Source organism: Vespa velutina, chromosome 22 (genome assembly GCF_912470025.1).
Source record: "Vespa velutina chromosome 22, iVesVel2.1, whole genome shotgun sequence".
Classification (NCBI taxonomy): Eukaryota; Metazoa; Arthropoda; class Insecta; order Hymenoptera; family Vespidae; genus Vespa; species Vespa velutina.
Window position 1 is genome coordinate 2,837,334 of NC_062209.1, and position 14,699 is coordinate 2,852,032.

The following is a 14,699-nucleotide window of genomic DNA, read 5'->3' on the forward strand; positions in this document are numbered from 1 at the left end:
ACGAGTGAGATTCAGCTAGAAGAAGATTTTCGATGTTGAGTATCAACCCTTTTTTCTACCATCGAAAAGTTCCACAACAAGGCACAATTGTATTTTATATATGTATATATATATATATAATTTTTTTTTTTTGAAAGCCCATCAATCGTATGCAGTCATGACGTTGTAAGAACGTCATCAAAAGAACAAATCAATTTTTTTCTTAATTTATTTTATTAAATCTATTATTATTACTTCTTTCATTCTATTTTTATTAATTAAATTCATATATCAGTTTGATCATATAAGATATTTTTTTCGTTAATTTTTGATTTAATCCCAACGAAATGTACTGGGTCATGTTTTTCTTTTTTTTTTTTTCTTTTTTTTTTTTTTTCTTTTTGTTTTATTTTATATCGCCATTCGTCAGGAATAAAATTTTTATGCGCCATCCTGGCTTACGATTAATCTTTCTTGCGATAGTAAATGTGACGACTGGCTCTGTGCGTAAGAAAGAAAGATTTTATATGAAGAAATAAAAGAGATAATACTTACCAGGTACCATTGTTCTTTAAATAACGGATCGGTGAATAAATTTTGAAAGGGTACACCTCGATTTCTTTGACGATGAAACGACGCTTGTCTCGGTCGCGGTCCAAAATCTTCAAAGAACGGAGGATAATCGCCAAAAGTGGCAAAGGATGTCGCTTCGAAATCTCTCTTCTTACGTTTTCTTTCATGTTGCTGCTGGAACCAGTGCACCTGCAAAACGACAGATATTTTTCTTTTTTCTCTTTATTTATTTACTTTTTATATCTTCGAATTTGTATTTCTATGAGTTCTTTGAATAACAGATTTTTTTTCTTTCTCTCGTAATGCCAAGAAAATCATAGATGAATATGACGATGATAAATTTTTATTTATAGCGATCGGCTTTTCTCATTTTTAAAGAAGAAATAGCTTCAGTTTTATATATAATTAATTAATTAATCGCTTTATCTTTTCTATTTTCTTCTTCTTCTCGACAGAAACGAAATGACATCTATCAACGTTTCACGCTATCTATCCTTCTACCACTTATCTCACATTTTGGCACGGTATTCGTTTATTTAGCCGACATTAACACGATGGGCAGAGAGAGAGCGAGAGAGAGAGAGAGAGAGAGAAAGCTTTATACGAATTTTCACGGCACATTTCTTAAAATAAATATCGCGGAAATAATCGGTGAGCGCGTTGGTAGTACAATTAACGTCGATTCGACGCTCGATAAATTTCCCATCTTTTCCTTGCTTTCTTTCTCACTCTTTTCCTTTTTCTTTTTGCTTTCTACGAGAGGATAAAGTTGGACGCGTAAAACGCAAGCGCGCAGTTACGAGCGTGTAAATTAGTTGAACTCTTGACGTCAAATGGCGATGTCGTTTTACTTTCATTTGCCGCGAAATATCCACGCTTTTCGTGAATTTCTCTCCCTCTCTCTCTCTCTCTCTATATATATATATATATATATATATATATATATATATTATGTATATATGGATAGAAGGAGAGAGGGAGAGAGAGAGAGAGAAAGAAGGATGGAACACAAGAGAATGAAAGAGAGAGGGTTTGATGGTCGTTAGGACGCGGATCGGCGAACATGCGGGTCGTTAATCGAGCAATCAACGAAAAACGTTCTCGGAATGAAGAGCTTTAATTTGAGAGAGTACCGAACGGCCGAGTAGAACGAGAAAATCGTCTATTTCGACTTTCGTTCATGCGTATCTTCTCTCTCTCTCTCTCTCTCTCTCTCTCTCTTTGTTTTTTTACCTACTACCGAAAAAGTCAGAAAATAAAAAAAAAATTGTATAGAGAGAGCCGAGATTTGTATTAGCTTCTTTTTTTTCTTTCCATATTTTATTACATATATATATATATATATATATATATATATATATATATATATGTATAAATATTTGTTTATAATATTATTTATTTATATATATATATATATATATATATATATATCAGTTTATCTCATATTTTGTATTAAACATTACGTATAATTTTTACATTTCTTTATATATAATAAAATAAAATAAATTTACTTTTTATTTTCTCTAGTTTCTCTCTTTCTCTCTCTCTCTTTCTTTTTCTCTCTTTCTCTCTCTACCTGTCTCTGTCTTGCAATTCCCCTTTCACCGGCGCGAGATTCACGATCTTTGCATTTTGGCAACGATCCAGAATGCAAGGCGGGTTACGCATTGTACGGATCGGCCGAGTTCCGAGTTCTGATGTTCGTGTCCACTACTACATAACAATGACGATGACGACAACTACGACAACGAAGACGACGATGAGGAACAGGATGAGGAGGACGAGAACGAGGATGAGGACGAGGATACGACATTTACGAAAATGCATCCTATGAATCACGAACGCTAAGGTAGACTCTCTCTCTCTCTCTCTCTCTCTCTCTCTTTCTCTCTCTCTCTCTCTCTCTCTCTCTCTCTTCTGATCGTTCGCGGCTCAACGATTTCGAGTCTATCTCAACAAGGTCGTTTCCGAAAGGACGAAACGTTCAAATGCTTCGAGAATGCACAATCGAATGGAGGAATCTCTTCTCTCTCTCTCTCTCTCTCTCTCTCTCTCTATCTCTATCTCTCTATTTATCTATCTCTCTCTCTTTCTATCGCTGTCTATCTCTATTTCCTTCGTCTTTCGATGCCACAATATCGTACGCCCGAGAAATCATAACCTTATGTTATTTGAAGGTTTAATCGAACGAATATATATCACTACGAGGAACATAACACGTTTCTATTGGATCTCTAATTGCAATTATCAATCAACATAAATATCGACGATTCTTTTGTTTTCTTTTTCATTTTTCCTCTCGTTAAAATCATTAAATAAATCATTCTTGAAATTATCCTTTCCGTACGTACGATTTCGCTCACGTTTCATATATACGTTTACGTGATCAAAATTTCCTTAAGGATTTTTTACCTTAAAATTCTTTCTTTCCTTTTTCCTTTTTTTTTTCCTTATTTCATTCATACAGAATTCTCATAGATGTGCAATCGATCGTTTTATAATTTGCATGCAATCGACGTAAGATTCAAGATAGGCAGGCAAGATCGTTCATAAATCGTTTTCTAGAAATGATCGAAGAAAACGATCCTGCGAATGACTATCTTTTTCATCATCATCTTCTTCTTCTTCTTCTTCATCTTCCAATTTTCTTTTTCCATTTTTTTTTTTCTTTGATCCTTTCGCGAGTCGACCGATATCGATTGATATATTTTGAATAGATAATCGCGCGAACGTAAATAACATAAAACAGCACCGTTTGGAGTATACGTTGAGTCGATCGTAAAACGTAAAAGAGATCGAGAAGGATTTGGAGGGAGGAGGAAAAGGGATTTAAGAGGGGAGGAGGATGAAGCTCGTAAAGTAAACCTGCGGCCATGTCTTCGACGATTATTCGAGAAAACTGCTGTGACATGAACTCGTTATATCCTTAAGTCAGCATAGAAGATACATATTGTATATTCGCGATACATATTATTCATAAATTTGTTCCAAGGATATGACAGAGAGAGAGAGAGAGAGAGAGAGAGAGAGAAGAGAAAATAAAAAAAAATAGAAATAAACGTATGAAAGAGCAGGAAAAGGATAGAAAAAAAAGTAAATAAAAAAAAAAAAAAGAAAAAAGAAAGAAAAAAATAAAGAAAGAACTAAAAGACACGAGGAATATATCGTATGTATTATCGAAGAATGTCGAAAGACGTTCGTCGTTGTTCCCGTCGTTCTACTCGTCGTTGAAGGATCTCCTTCTCGAGAACGTGTAAAAGAGAATCGGCAAATCCTGTCGGCGTCGAAGAAACATCGAAAATCCGCGGCTCGTGTCGTGAATAAGTAATCGCGAGGAGTTGTGAAGGAAAACGAGAGCTCCTTTCCTTAACACTAGAAGAGTTAGACGATATAACACAAGAGAAAAAGAGAGATAGAGATAGAGATAGAGATAGATAGATAGAGAGAGAGAGAGAGAGAGAGAGAGAGAGAGAGAGAGAGAGAGAAAGTATCGATCTCCGAGAATCGAACTTTTCGACACGAATAAATTGGACCCTGTGACCGGAGTCTCTTCTTTTTCGATTTAAATAAAAAGGAGGAAGATAGACGAACGAACGGATAGACAGATATTTCATTTGGGATATAATCATTTTTTTTTTAAACCAAAAATGAAAAAAAAAAAGAAGACCAGAAAATATCCGTAGAAATGTTTAAAAACAGATTCAAATTCGATCGTCGATATATATTTCATTTATATCTCGAGCTTGATTATACCGTAGATAGATAGATGGATAGATAAATAAAAATGAGAGATAAGTATTTCATGTAGAACATCATGTTCGTAAAAAAAAAGAAAAAAAAAGAAGACGAAAAAAAAAGAAAAACTTGTAAAAATAAAAAAAAAAAAAAGAACAGATATTTTCAATTTGATATCTCGAGATCGATTAATTCGATGGATTCGCTTTTTCTTTTTTCTTGTTTTCTTCATCTTCTCTTTTTCTTTTCTTTTCTTTTCTTTTTTTGAAGAATTCGACATTCCTTCCTTTGGTATGCATAAAATTATCCCATAACTTCTCAAGGATTAAATAACGAGCGACTTGGGAATTCGTTTATCGGGGTCACGAATTTGATGTTCACGAATTACGGGCAATAGGTAAACGTTATTCCAAAGTAGAATGAGATCTAGAGAAGAGTAATATCGAAATATCACGGATTCTCTTTTCTCCGAAGACGTACCCCCGCCGTTCGATTTAAAGCGCATCTCGAAGATTCTATTGTCCTGGTAAAGAAAACGCAAGGTAGGTGGTCCCGTCGAGCGTTCTAAAGACAATATTGTCTTTCTCAACACGATAGTATTTTATCGTTTTCTCTGTCTTTCTTAGATAGAAAGAAAGAGAGAGAAAGAGAGTGAGAGAGAGAGAGAGAGAGAGAGAATTCTTCAAGAGTACATTTAAAGACCACCTACAAACGAAAGGGATTTTACTTCAGAAATATCAGAGTTAAGCTTCTCCCTTTTTCGTTGTTTTTTAATATTATTTGCTTCTTCCCTTTATATCAATTTCCTCTGCCTTTCTTCTTTTCCTCGAGAAAATACAGAAAAAAAAAAAGATTACATTCGTATCATTACTGGATTTTCAATCGAACGTTTATCGAGGGGTAATATCATTTTTTTTTACAGTTTCAACTTTCGTAAAATGCGTTCGTCCATATATGATTTCTTTCGGTTTATTATAATCCATCTTAGTTATACTAATCTTATCTAGTTATCGTTAATGGATATAAAGAGATTGTTCAAAGGAAATGGGATAAAACACTTACTCGTGAATCGTCTCTGAGTATTCTGTGATGTGGCTCGCTCTCTGTCAGTGATCTCTTGTTTAATCGTCTATGAGAGAAGAGGAAATAGTTCTTCAGTGAGCCAATCTGTAACAGTTGAAAAATAAATAATTAATTTTTTCCTTTTTTTTTTTTTTTTTTTTATTATTAATCCGTGCGATTAAATCATGCACGATTTATTTGTTCTTTTTTTCATTTTGTTGTATATATATATATATTCTTTTTTTTTTTTTTTAATAAATTTTACGACGGAATAATCCTCGAAAATTTTTTTCAAGGAATAAACTGTATCATTTTTTTATTTAAATATAATTTATTGAAAGAAACTTAAATCGATTTAATCCATTGATTCGTTTCAAAGAACGCCATGAAAGATACATAAAAATGAAAGAGCTAAAATAAGGTAATTGAAAAAAAGGTAATGCGTTATGATGGAGATATCGAGCGATCTTAAAAACTAGATCTTGAAAATATTCTAACCAATATCCTAGGTTATACGGATCGATAGTTTCCCTAGCGATGCATGGTTATAATTCAAATCCCAAAAAGTTCACATACTTTCATATTCCATTCGTCAATTTTACATCCCTAGATAAAGTTCAAACGACTATTACGTATAATAAGGTTTAGTCATATGAAAAGGGAAAATATTCAAACATTTTCTCGTTGTTTAGTTTATCGATAAATGCAACAAGTATCTACTAATGGAATCTTTATTGACCTTGAATGGAAAATATTAAGTAAAGTAGTAAATAGCGTTTTCATACGATTCGTTTGATCATGAAAGTTATCCGAAGCAAATCATTTGAGATATTAAAGGGTTTAATAATTTTTTTTAATTGAATAATAAAAATTATCTTTTTCTTCCTATCTCAATAATAAATATATTCGCACAATTTTTCTTTTCGTTTGTCATTACAATGAGAAATAATATTTAAATGATTTAAATTCGAACATACGAAAATACAATTAATTTAATACATTTTTGTAATAATCTCATTTGATATATTTTTAAACGAGATGGATATTTCGATGTTCCATTTTAAGTAACATATCCTTTATATAAAACATAAAGTAATACGTACGGAGCTAATGAAAAAATCTTTTTATCTCGACATATTGGAATTTCTTCTGAGTAGTTCAGAAACACCTAGATAGAAAATTTGGACAATATCCGTCGAGAGATAGGAAAGAAATCTCGTAATATCGATTCTTTACGTTCTCTCTCTCTCTCTCCCTTTCTATCTAAAGATAGAAGTTGATTTAGCCATTTTATCGTATTACGATTTCTTTTCTGATAAATTTTTTTGATCCTCTTTAGATCCTTCTATTTCTTTTCGATGTTATGCAATTTAAAAAAAAAAAGAGAAAAAGTTCTTTCAAAACAAGCTCTTTTAACGACACACGCGATGATTAAGGAAAAAAAGCCATGAAATTTTTTTCGAATCCGGAACGAGTTCAGAGCGATGTATAGAAAAAAAAAAGAAAAAAAAAAAAAACAAAAAAAAGAAAAGAGAAGCTGACTGTAAAATTGATTTCGTCGGTTTTCCATTTTCCCTTTGACTTCGACCGAAAACTCTCTCCCCTTTCCCTCCAGCTCTCTCTCTCTCTCTCTCTCTCTCTCTCACTCTCTGTCTCTCTTTCTCTCTCTTCTTTTTTTTTAACCACTGCAATATGCACTCGTCATCATACGATATCTATCGTTCGACGGCCAATGCCAGGAAGCTTAATAATTTTTCCTCACTCACGTAATAATACCGTTTTGGTTCTTTATATGTCCCTGCATCATTAAATTTTTTATTTCGTCTCCTTTTTTGTTTTATTTTACATTACAGATGGAGATCGCATATACGTACCTTGGTCATCGCGACGAGCATACTAATTAATGCACGATTAAATGCAGATATACATCTATATATATCTATATATATCTATATATATATATATATACTTGTGTTTCGAATATATGAATTATACTTTTTATTTTCCTATAATTTTTTTTTTTTTATTTTATTTTATTTTTTTCTAAATCACTCATATAACGAATGAGTTTGAGAATCAATTCGAAATACATATATGTACATACGTATTTACATTTTAGATATGCATCCAAGGGTTTTAGTAAATTAAAAATATATATATATATATGTGTGTGTGTGTGTGTGTGTGTATGTAGCTGAATCAACGATAAAAGCTTTTTATATTACTACTACTGACTCTAGCGATCCTAAGAAAAGTAAGCCATCGCATGAACTTTTCAATTCTCACGTATTTTCGTGGTCTATCTCTCGCATTATGCGCAATAGCCTCGTTTTATTTCGCGCACGTTTCGTTAAGTTACGTAGGAGAATAAGTAGAGTGAGATGAAATAGAGAAAAAGAAAAATGAGCGAGTTAGAAAGAGAGTTAGAGATAAAGAGAGAAAGAGAGAGAGAGTAAAACAGGGAATAGATGTAGAGATAGAAGCTCTCTGAACGTGCTCCAGCCGTCTTCTTACCAAAATTACGAATCCTGTCGCGGATCAAGAACGTGAAAAGAATTTCACTGTTGGATCCCTTTTTGTAACCTTACGGATCTTGGAATAAGTATCCTTTTCCTTTCTTCCTTTAACGCATGCCTCGTAAATGGACGCATCTTGTACACGTCTATAACTGATTCTTTCGTTGAAATGAAATGAACATTCGTATTTTTAAAAAAATATACATATATATATATATTTATAATACGTACGTACATAAATACATACGTACGAACATTCGATTATTATTAAATGTAAAACGTGATACTATTTCTTATCGATTTTTAGTTTATTTCTTTTCTTTTTTTTTTTCTTTATTTGGTTGTAAATCGATAAAAAAACAATAAGGTTTGAATTTCATTAATTGCTTCGTCGTTTCAATTTAAATGTCTGGGGAGTTTTTTTTTAGAACAAAAAAAAATAGATTAGAAAATATCTAAAGAGAGAGAAAAATTTTTGTAGAAAAACATTACGTACACATACTCACACACACATACACACACACATATGTATATATATATCTGGAGTTGACCATAATAAATATTGTAGGAATTTTTAATATAAGAAATAGTAGCATTGTTCATTTTTATATTAAATATTAAACAAAATACTTTTTATAATGTAGATTTATATCGTTTTTAAATATAAAATGTTAAAAGTTTTTAATAAAAAATATTTTATAATGTTATCCATTTAATAAAAAAAAATTAGTAATACATTTTTTTTTTTTTCTATAAAAAAATACAAAGACATGCAACTTATCCAAAATTCCTACAGTAATACTTATTTGGCCAAAGTCAATAATAAAGATGATAACATTATTAATAATAATAATAATAATAATAATAATAATAATAACAAAACTAATATATCGACTATTATAAGAATTAAATATTAAAATAATGATATATATATATATATATATATATATATCATATAACGTTGTTAAAAATGTAAATGAAATATTATAATTTTCCATTCTTTCTTTCAACTTTCCTTTCTCTACTTTTCTTCATTCATTGATCGATACGAAAAGAACCCGATAAGATTAACGGCGCAGAGACGAATTTTCTTCTTCTCTGTCTCTTCCCTTTATCTTCCGAGAGATTCTCTTTCGAGAATTCTTGAATAATTCGTCGTTAGTACGGGGGATGCATACGAATCCTGTGAAAGTTAAGAAAGTTCTTGGACGTTCTCGCGTAATGTAGGCAGCGAAGTAATAAGAGATTTAAAAAGCGAAAGGAGCCATCTAAGAAAGGAATTTCTCTCTCTCCCTCTCTCTCTCTCTCTCTTTCTCTCTTTCTCTCTCTTTCTTCTTTCTTTTTACATTTTTTTTCTGACTGTACTAAGAAAGAAACAGACAGAGAAAAACATGCTTTTGACAGTCTTCTCTCTCTCTTTCTTTCTTTTTTTTTTTTCTTTTTCTTTTTCTTTTGACGTCTAACACGCATCACTTTCCCTCGATTAAGAAAATTTTCTTAAAAAACATAAGGGATGCTTTTCATAGAATCATATTTGAAAGCTTCAAAAGTGAGTGAGAGAGAGAGAGAGTGAGAGAGAGAGAGATAATCGATGAATTTCCTTCGGGCACGTAATTTGTGATTCTCTCGACGAAATAAGCTCGAGTCACGCGATCTTAGCTTTGTAGGAATATTACGAACATTATAAGATTAACCGATGTAGATGATACCTTACTTTGAAATTATAGGGATCGCTCAATTAGCTTTATTAATGAATATCGTGAAACTTTTTATGAAACACCATTTCGCAATCCTCGAAGTGAACTTTCAATCGGATTCATTCTGGAGATTATGATTAAAAAAAAAAAAGAAAAAAGAAAGGGGAAAAAAATCCTTACATTTTAAATAAGATTTAATGTTTTCATCTCGAGTGAATTTTTCTTTTTTTTCTTTTTTCTTTCTTAATTTTTTATTTTTTTTTTTTTTTATACGGAAAAAGGAACATGTCCGCGAGAATTAATGAAGAATACTAAATCGAAGAAGGGAATATAAATGTTCTCTACGTTAGTACCATTCGATTTCGATTTATTATGGTGGAAACACATCTTACACGGGGAAGAAAAAAGGGAAAAAATATGAGAGAGAGAGAGAGAGAGAGAGAGAGAGAGAGAGAGAGAGAGAGAGAAGAAAAGAAATGGAAGAAATAAAAGGAACTCGTTTAAACGAGTATAAAACGAACGTTCGAAAGACATTTCGAATTTTAATTCTCATTTATATCTATTACTAGATATATCGATCGAATAATATCGTTTCACGGTTAGTTAAACGCTTATCCCAAGACGACGATGATGACATCGACGACGACGACGACGACGACGACGACGACGACTAGAACGACGATGACGACGATGTAGCACACATAATATAAAAGTTCTATATAATTTTCTCGCAAAATCCATTTATCTTGAATTCATCGATCGTATATTATCGAGAGATAAGAAAGAAGATAAGAGATCTCATGTGTGTTCAGTAATAATTAGAACTCCAAACGTTTCTCATTGGATATAATCATAATTGACCATAATTTTTGTCTTTGAGCAATTTATGAAAAGAAAATATACGAAATTTATAATATAATAATATCTAATAATATATGTGATAGTATATAGTTTACGATGGGGATATAGCTTTGAAAAACGTTACGATCCTTTTCAATGGAATACTGTTGTAAAAAGAAAATAAAGAAAATAAAAAAAAGAGAGAGAGAGAGAGAGAGAGAGAGCATTAATGGAGGGTTGAAAAATAAAGCAACAACAATACGAAGATCTTTTATCTTGTTCTACCAATGGAATCTTATGGTAAAAAAGGAAGAAAGAGAGAGACAGAGAGTAAAAGAGAAATAGAAAGAGAGAGAGAGAGAGAGAGAGAGAGAGAGAGAGAGAGAGAGAGAAGACTATTACTTCTACGTGTATTGAAGAAAGGTTTACTTTTCGAAGTACGACTCGTCGATTCGTATTTCTTCTGCGAAGAACAACGGGGGCAAGATCTTAGATAGTATACTTAGTACCGACTCCCACGAAAAGAGGATTTTTGGTCGTTTGGTGTTCCATAGAATTGCCATGAAACGTAGTCGTAAGAGATAGAAGGAAATCGATACTTCGTAGAATATTCCTTATTAATTAATATTGTTATCAACTATGATTAATTACGACGTAAGTAAGGATTTACTTGATTACTAACTTTTTTCATTGCAAATTATTTTTATTTTTACGTTGTAGTGAAAGGAGAAAGGAAGAAGAAGAAAAAAAAAAAAAAGAAAAAAAAAGAAAATAGAAAAGGGAAAATATTTTAGATACGTGTATAATAATATTTTTGAGTAATAAAAGAATTAGAGAATAAAACAAAAGCTTCCCAATATATTCATATATCTCAATTATTATTTAAATTATTTAAATTATTTACATACATATATATATATATATACATATGTATATATGTATGTATGACACGGTTACGCACACATATTTGGCTCTTTTAGAAATTCAGAGATAACGAAAGCATTTTTATTAATTCACAGAGAACATGATTTTAAATGCCAACCGATGGGCTTATTCTGTTCCGGTCTGATCGTTCTCGGAGCTACGAGAAACAAAAGATTTGACTACGAAAAGATAGATGATGGATGGGAAGAGAGATAAAAAAAACAGAGAGAGAGAGAGAGAGAGCGAAATAAAAAATGTGTCGATGCATTGGAGAGAGGAACGATAGGACGATAAAATCTCGCGTTCATCGCGACGGCAGGGCTGGTCGGTGCCATTAGCCCTCATAATACATTCATGCATCACCCATGGCAACCAATTGTATGACTTAAGCTCGTTCACCTAGCTCGCCATTCAAATTCATTCTTTAGCTTTTTCTACGAATAGATAATAAAAAGAAAGACAGAGAGAAGAGCAGAAAATAAAGAGAAAAGCAGAGTGTTTTTTGTTCATTTCTTTTTTTTTTCTTTTTTTTTTCCTTTTTTTAATATTACTTTACTGTTTTTCCTCGGCACTCTTTTCGTTTTTTCCTTCTTTTTCTTTTCTTTTTCTTTTTCTTTTTCTTTTTTTTTTTTTTTTTTTGACTCGAGAAACGAAAAGCCATTAGCGATCTTCGATAGAAAATAGATTCCGAACTTGTGGTATTCAATTAGGAAATTGACTTAGGGTTAACTGATTGTGAGTGGGACGAGACAAAGACGCCTTAGGGGGTTCGTATCTAAATGTAGGTGGTTATGGTGGTGGTCGCTTCAATGGCAATGCTATTGTCAGCGGAAAATTTGCCGAAACTATTCCTTGTTCGTTTACTCAAATGGCTTCTCACAACTATTGAGTGAGAATTCGAAGTGGCAAATCGTTACTAATCTTACGAAGTAATGTATGTATTATATAATGTATAATGTATATATATATATATATATATATATATATATATATATATGTAGGTTTTATATATCTATACACCTAGTTATCTAGTTACATACATATATTATTGCAACGACTGGATGTGTGAAGTTAATTTAAAAAAAAAGAACAACAAAAAAAATTTGTGAAGAAATATGAAAAACAAAAGATAAGGGAAGGAAAAAGGAAGGAAGAAAGAGAGAGAGAGAGAGAGAGAGAGAGAGAGAGATCGCAAATATTAACTTTTACGTTTATTCCTCCTCTGTTTTAATTAAAACGCATTTCTCTGTGTTAATTAAACTACGTAGTAAAAGCGTTGCGTATCGACAAGTTTAAATCAAATTAATTATGAAGGATGCAGGATACCTATTAAAACCTTCATGGATCCAATAGCTATTTTATACTATTCATAAGTTTTCCTGTTTAAAAGAAAACAAAGGAAGGACGACCTTGAAAAATTATTTTACCGTTTGATTGTATACATACGTAGTACGATTAATAATCCCTACTTTTATCTAAGAGTATACGTTAACATTATGTTTCGCAAAGGGGGAGGGGGGGAAAGAAAATGCACGACGGAAATAGTGCATATAAATTCGTAAAACTTTCTCGTTCATTTATATATATAATATATAATTGGCCAATGCATAGGTATTAGTAAATAATAGTTTTCCGACAAAAAAAAAAAGAAAAAAAGAAAAAAAAAAAAAGAAAAAAGGGAGAAGGTAAAAAAAAAAAAAAAAAAAAAAAAAGGTATTAAAATCAAAATATATAATGAATCGATAAATCATTAAACGGATGTATGCATTCATTTGCATGACATTTAAAAATTCTACTTGATTACTTATACATACAAATCATGAATTTTCTCATATACCTACGTACATAGATCCATACGATGTGTATATGACAACTACATACAAAAATTTATTATATAAAGAAAATTCCCCAAATAATCATAGTATTCCCATAGCTAATAATTCGTATGGTGGTAAGCAATAACGATAGATATCATTGCAATCATAAAATAGAAACTAATTTCGTCACGCACTTTTGATTACGACGATTCGGATTGAAATACGAATATACATCAACGTTTTTGTAATACCGAAAACGTATGTATTTCTGATAAATGTACATAGTATATAAATATCCAATACGTATCTATACGTAATACATATGTTATATATAATCTTTCTTCTTGTTGTGACCTTATAATGCTATGATCGAATTCATTTAAAATTCGATTAATAATATATTAATATATTTTTACGCTGGTTATTTTTCTTTTTTTTAAACTTACTTCGGCAATCGGAGGAAGGGAAAAAAACAAGAACTTTTTGAAGAGGAAAAGGATTGTTAGATTCTAGAACGAAAGGACTAGAAAGGGTAGTTTCTATATATGTATATGTGGTAGTGTGTATGTGTGTGTGTGTGTGAGAGAGAGAGAGAGATAGAGAGAGGAAGAGAAAGAGAGAGAAATATAGGAAATAGAGAGAGGTGAGAGGGCGTATACGTACGTAGGGCGATTTATCGTACCTCGATGGAACACACAACGAGGTTCACGAGTATGGCGACGTGCGAGGATGTACGATGCATGTACACGGACTTTCCTCCTTCTCCTCCACCTCTTCACCACTTCATTCCTCTTTGCTTCTCACCACTGTTCTCCTCCACCACTCATTCTGATTCTCTCTCTCTCTCTCTCTCTCTCTCTCTCTCTCCTTGTCTCTTTTCCTCTGGTTACATGGAAAACCGTTCGAAGCACAGAGCCGTGGTGCGACTACCGGATGAGATAACCTACCTGAATAGGCTTCGAAACTGTTAGCTTGACTGGAGAATGATAGTGGTAGTGGTAGTGATGATAATGGTAGTAGAGTGGGGAGATATAGGTACCAATGGCAGGAATTGAGGATAAGTGGGGATAAAACCGCTAAATCAAAGTACCGGCGAATGTCTTAAAGATAACAAACGCTTTCGAGGTTCGCAAAAGGTCATCGGGCTATATTTACATTCGTATTTCTCCGAGTTCGAAGAAGACAAAACAAAATGAAAACGTACGATAAAGTAAGTGAAATGTAACGAAACGAAATAAAATGAAATTAATTCTTTGGAAAATATTTCTTCATTTTTATTATCTCTCAATTGTTATTTTCTTTGAATTTTACATATGTTTATGCACGCCTCGTCGCGTACTTTGCGAAAAATAATCGTAAGATAAAAGATCTTTGTTATTATATAGTACAATCGTTAGACGTTCTGTAGTATTTACGTTGTTTACATTTTCTACGCATGTATGTATATATATATATATATATTATACTATTTCGATAATTAGAAAATTTCTCCTCTGAGAAATTTGTATAATTATTTATATATGTACATACATATATACATATATACATATATACAT

General features: G+C 31.9%; 1 protein-coding gene across 6 annotated transcripts in view; it reads right to left on the minus strand.

Annotated features, from left to right (window-relative positions):
• Positions 1-14,699, minus strand: part of LOC124956415 (furin-like protease 2) — a 334,792-nt gene that overhangs the window by 17,085 nt on the left and 303,008 nt on the right. For 5 of the 6 annotated variants that reach the window (XM_047512198.1, XM_047512199.1, XM_047512197.1 and 2 more), the window contains 2 exons: positions 5,350-5,454; positions 535-741 (listed from right to left, as the gene is read on the minus strand). In XM_047512198.1, the coding sequence (XP_047368154.1) occupies positions 535-741; positions 5,350-5,454 (312 nt within the window). Of the gene's footprint in view, positions 1-534; positions 742-5,349; positions 5,455-13,825; positions 13,901-14,699 lie in introns of those variants that run through there. The other variant, XM_047512202.1, reaches the window with a different exon arrangement.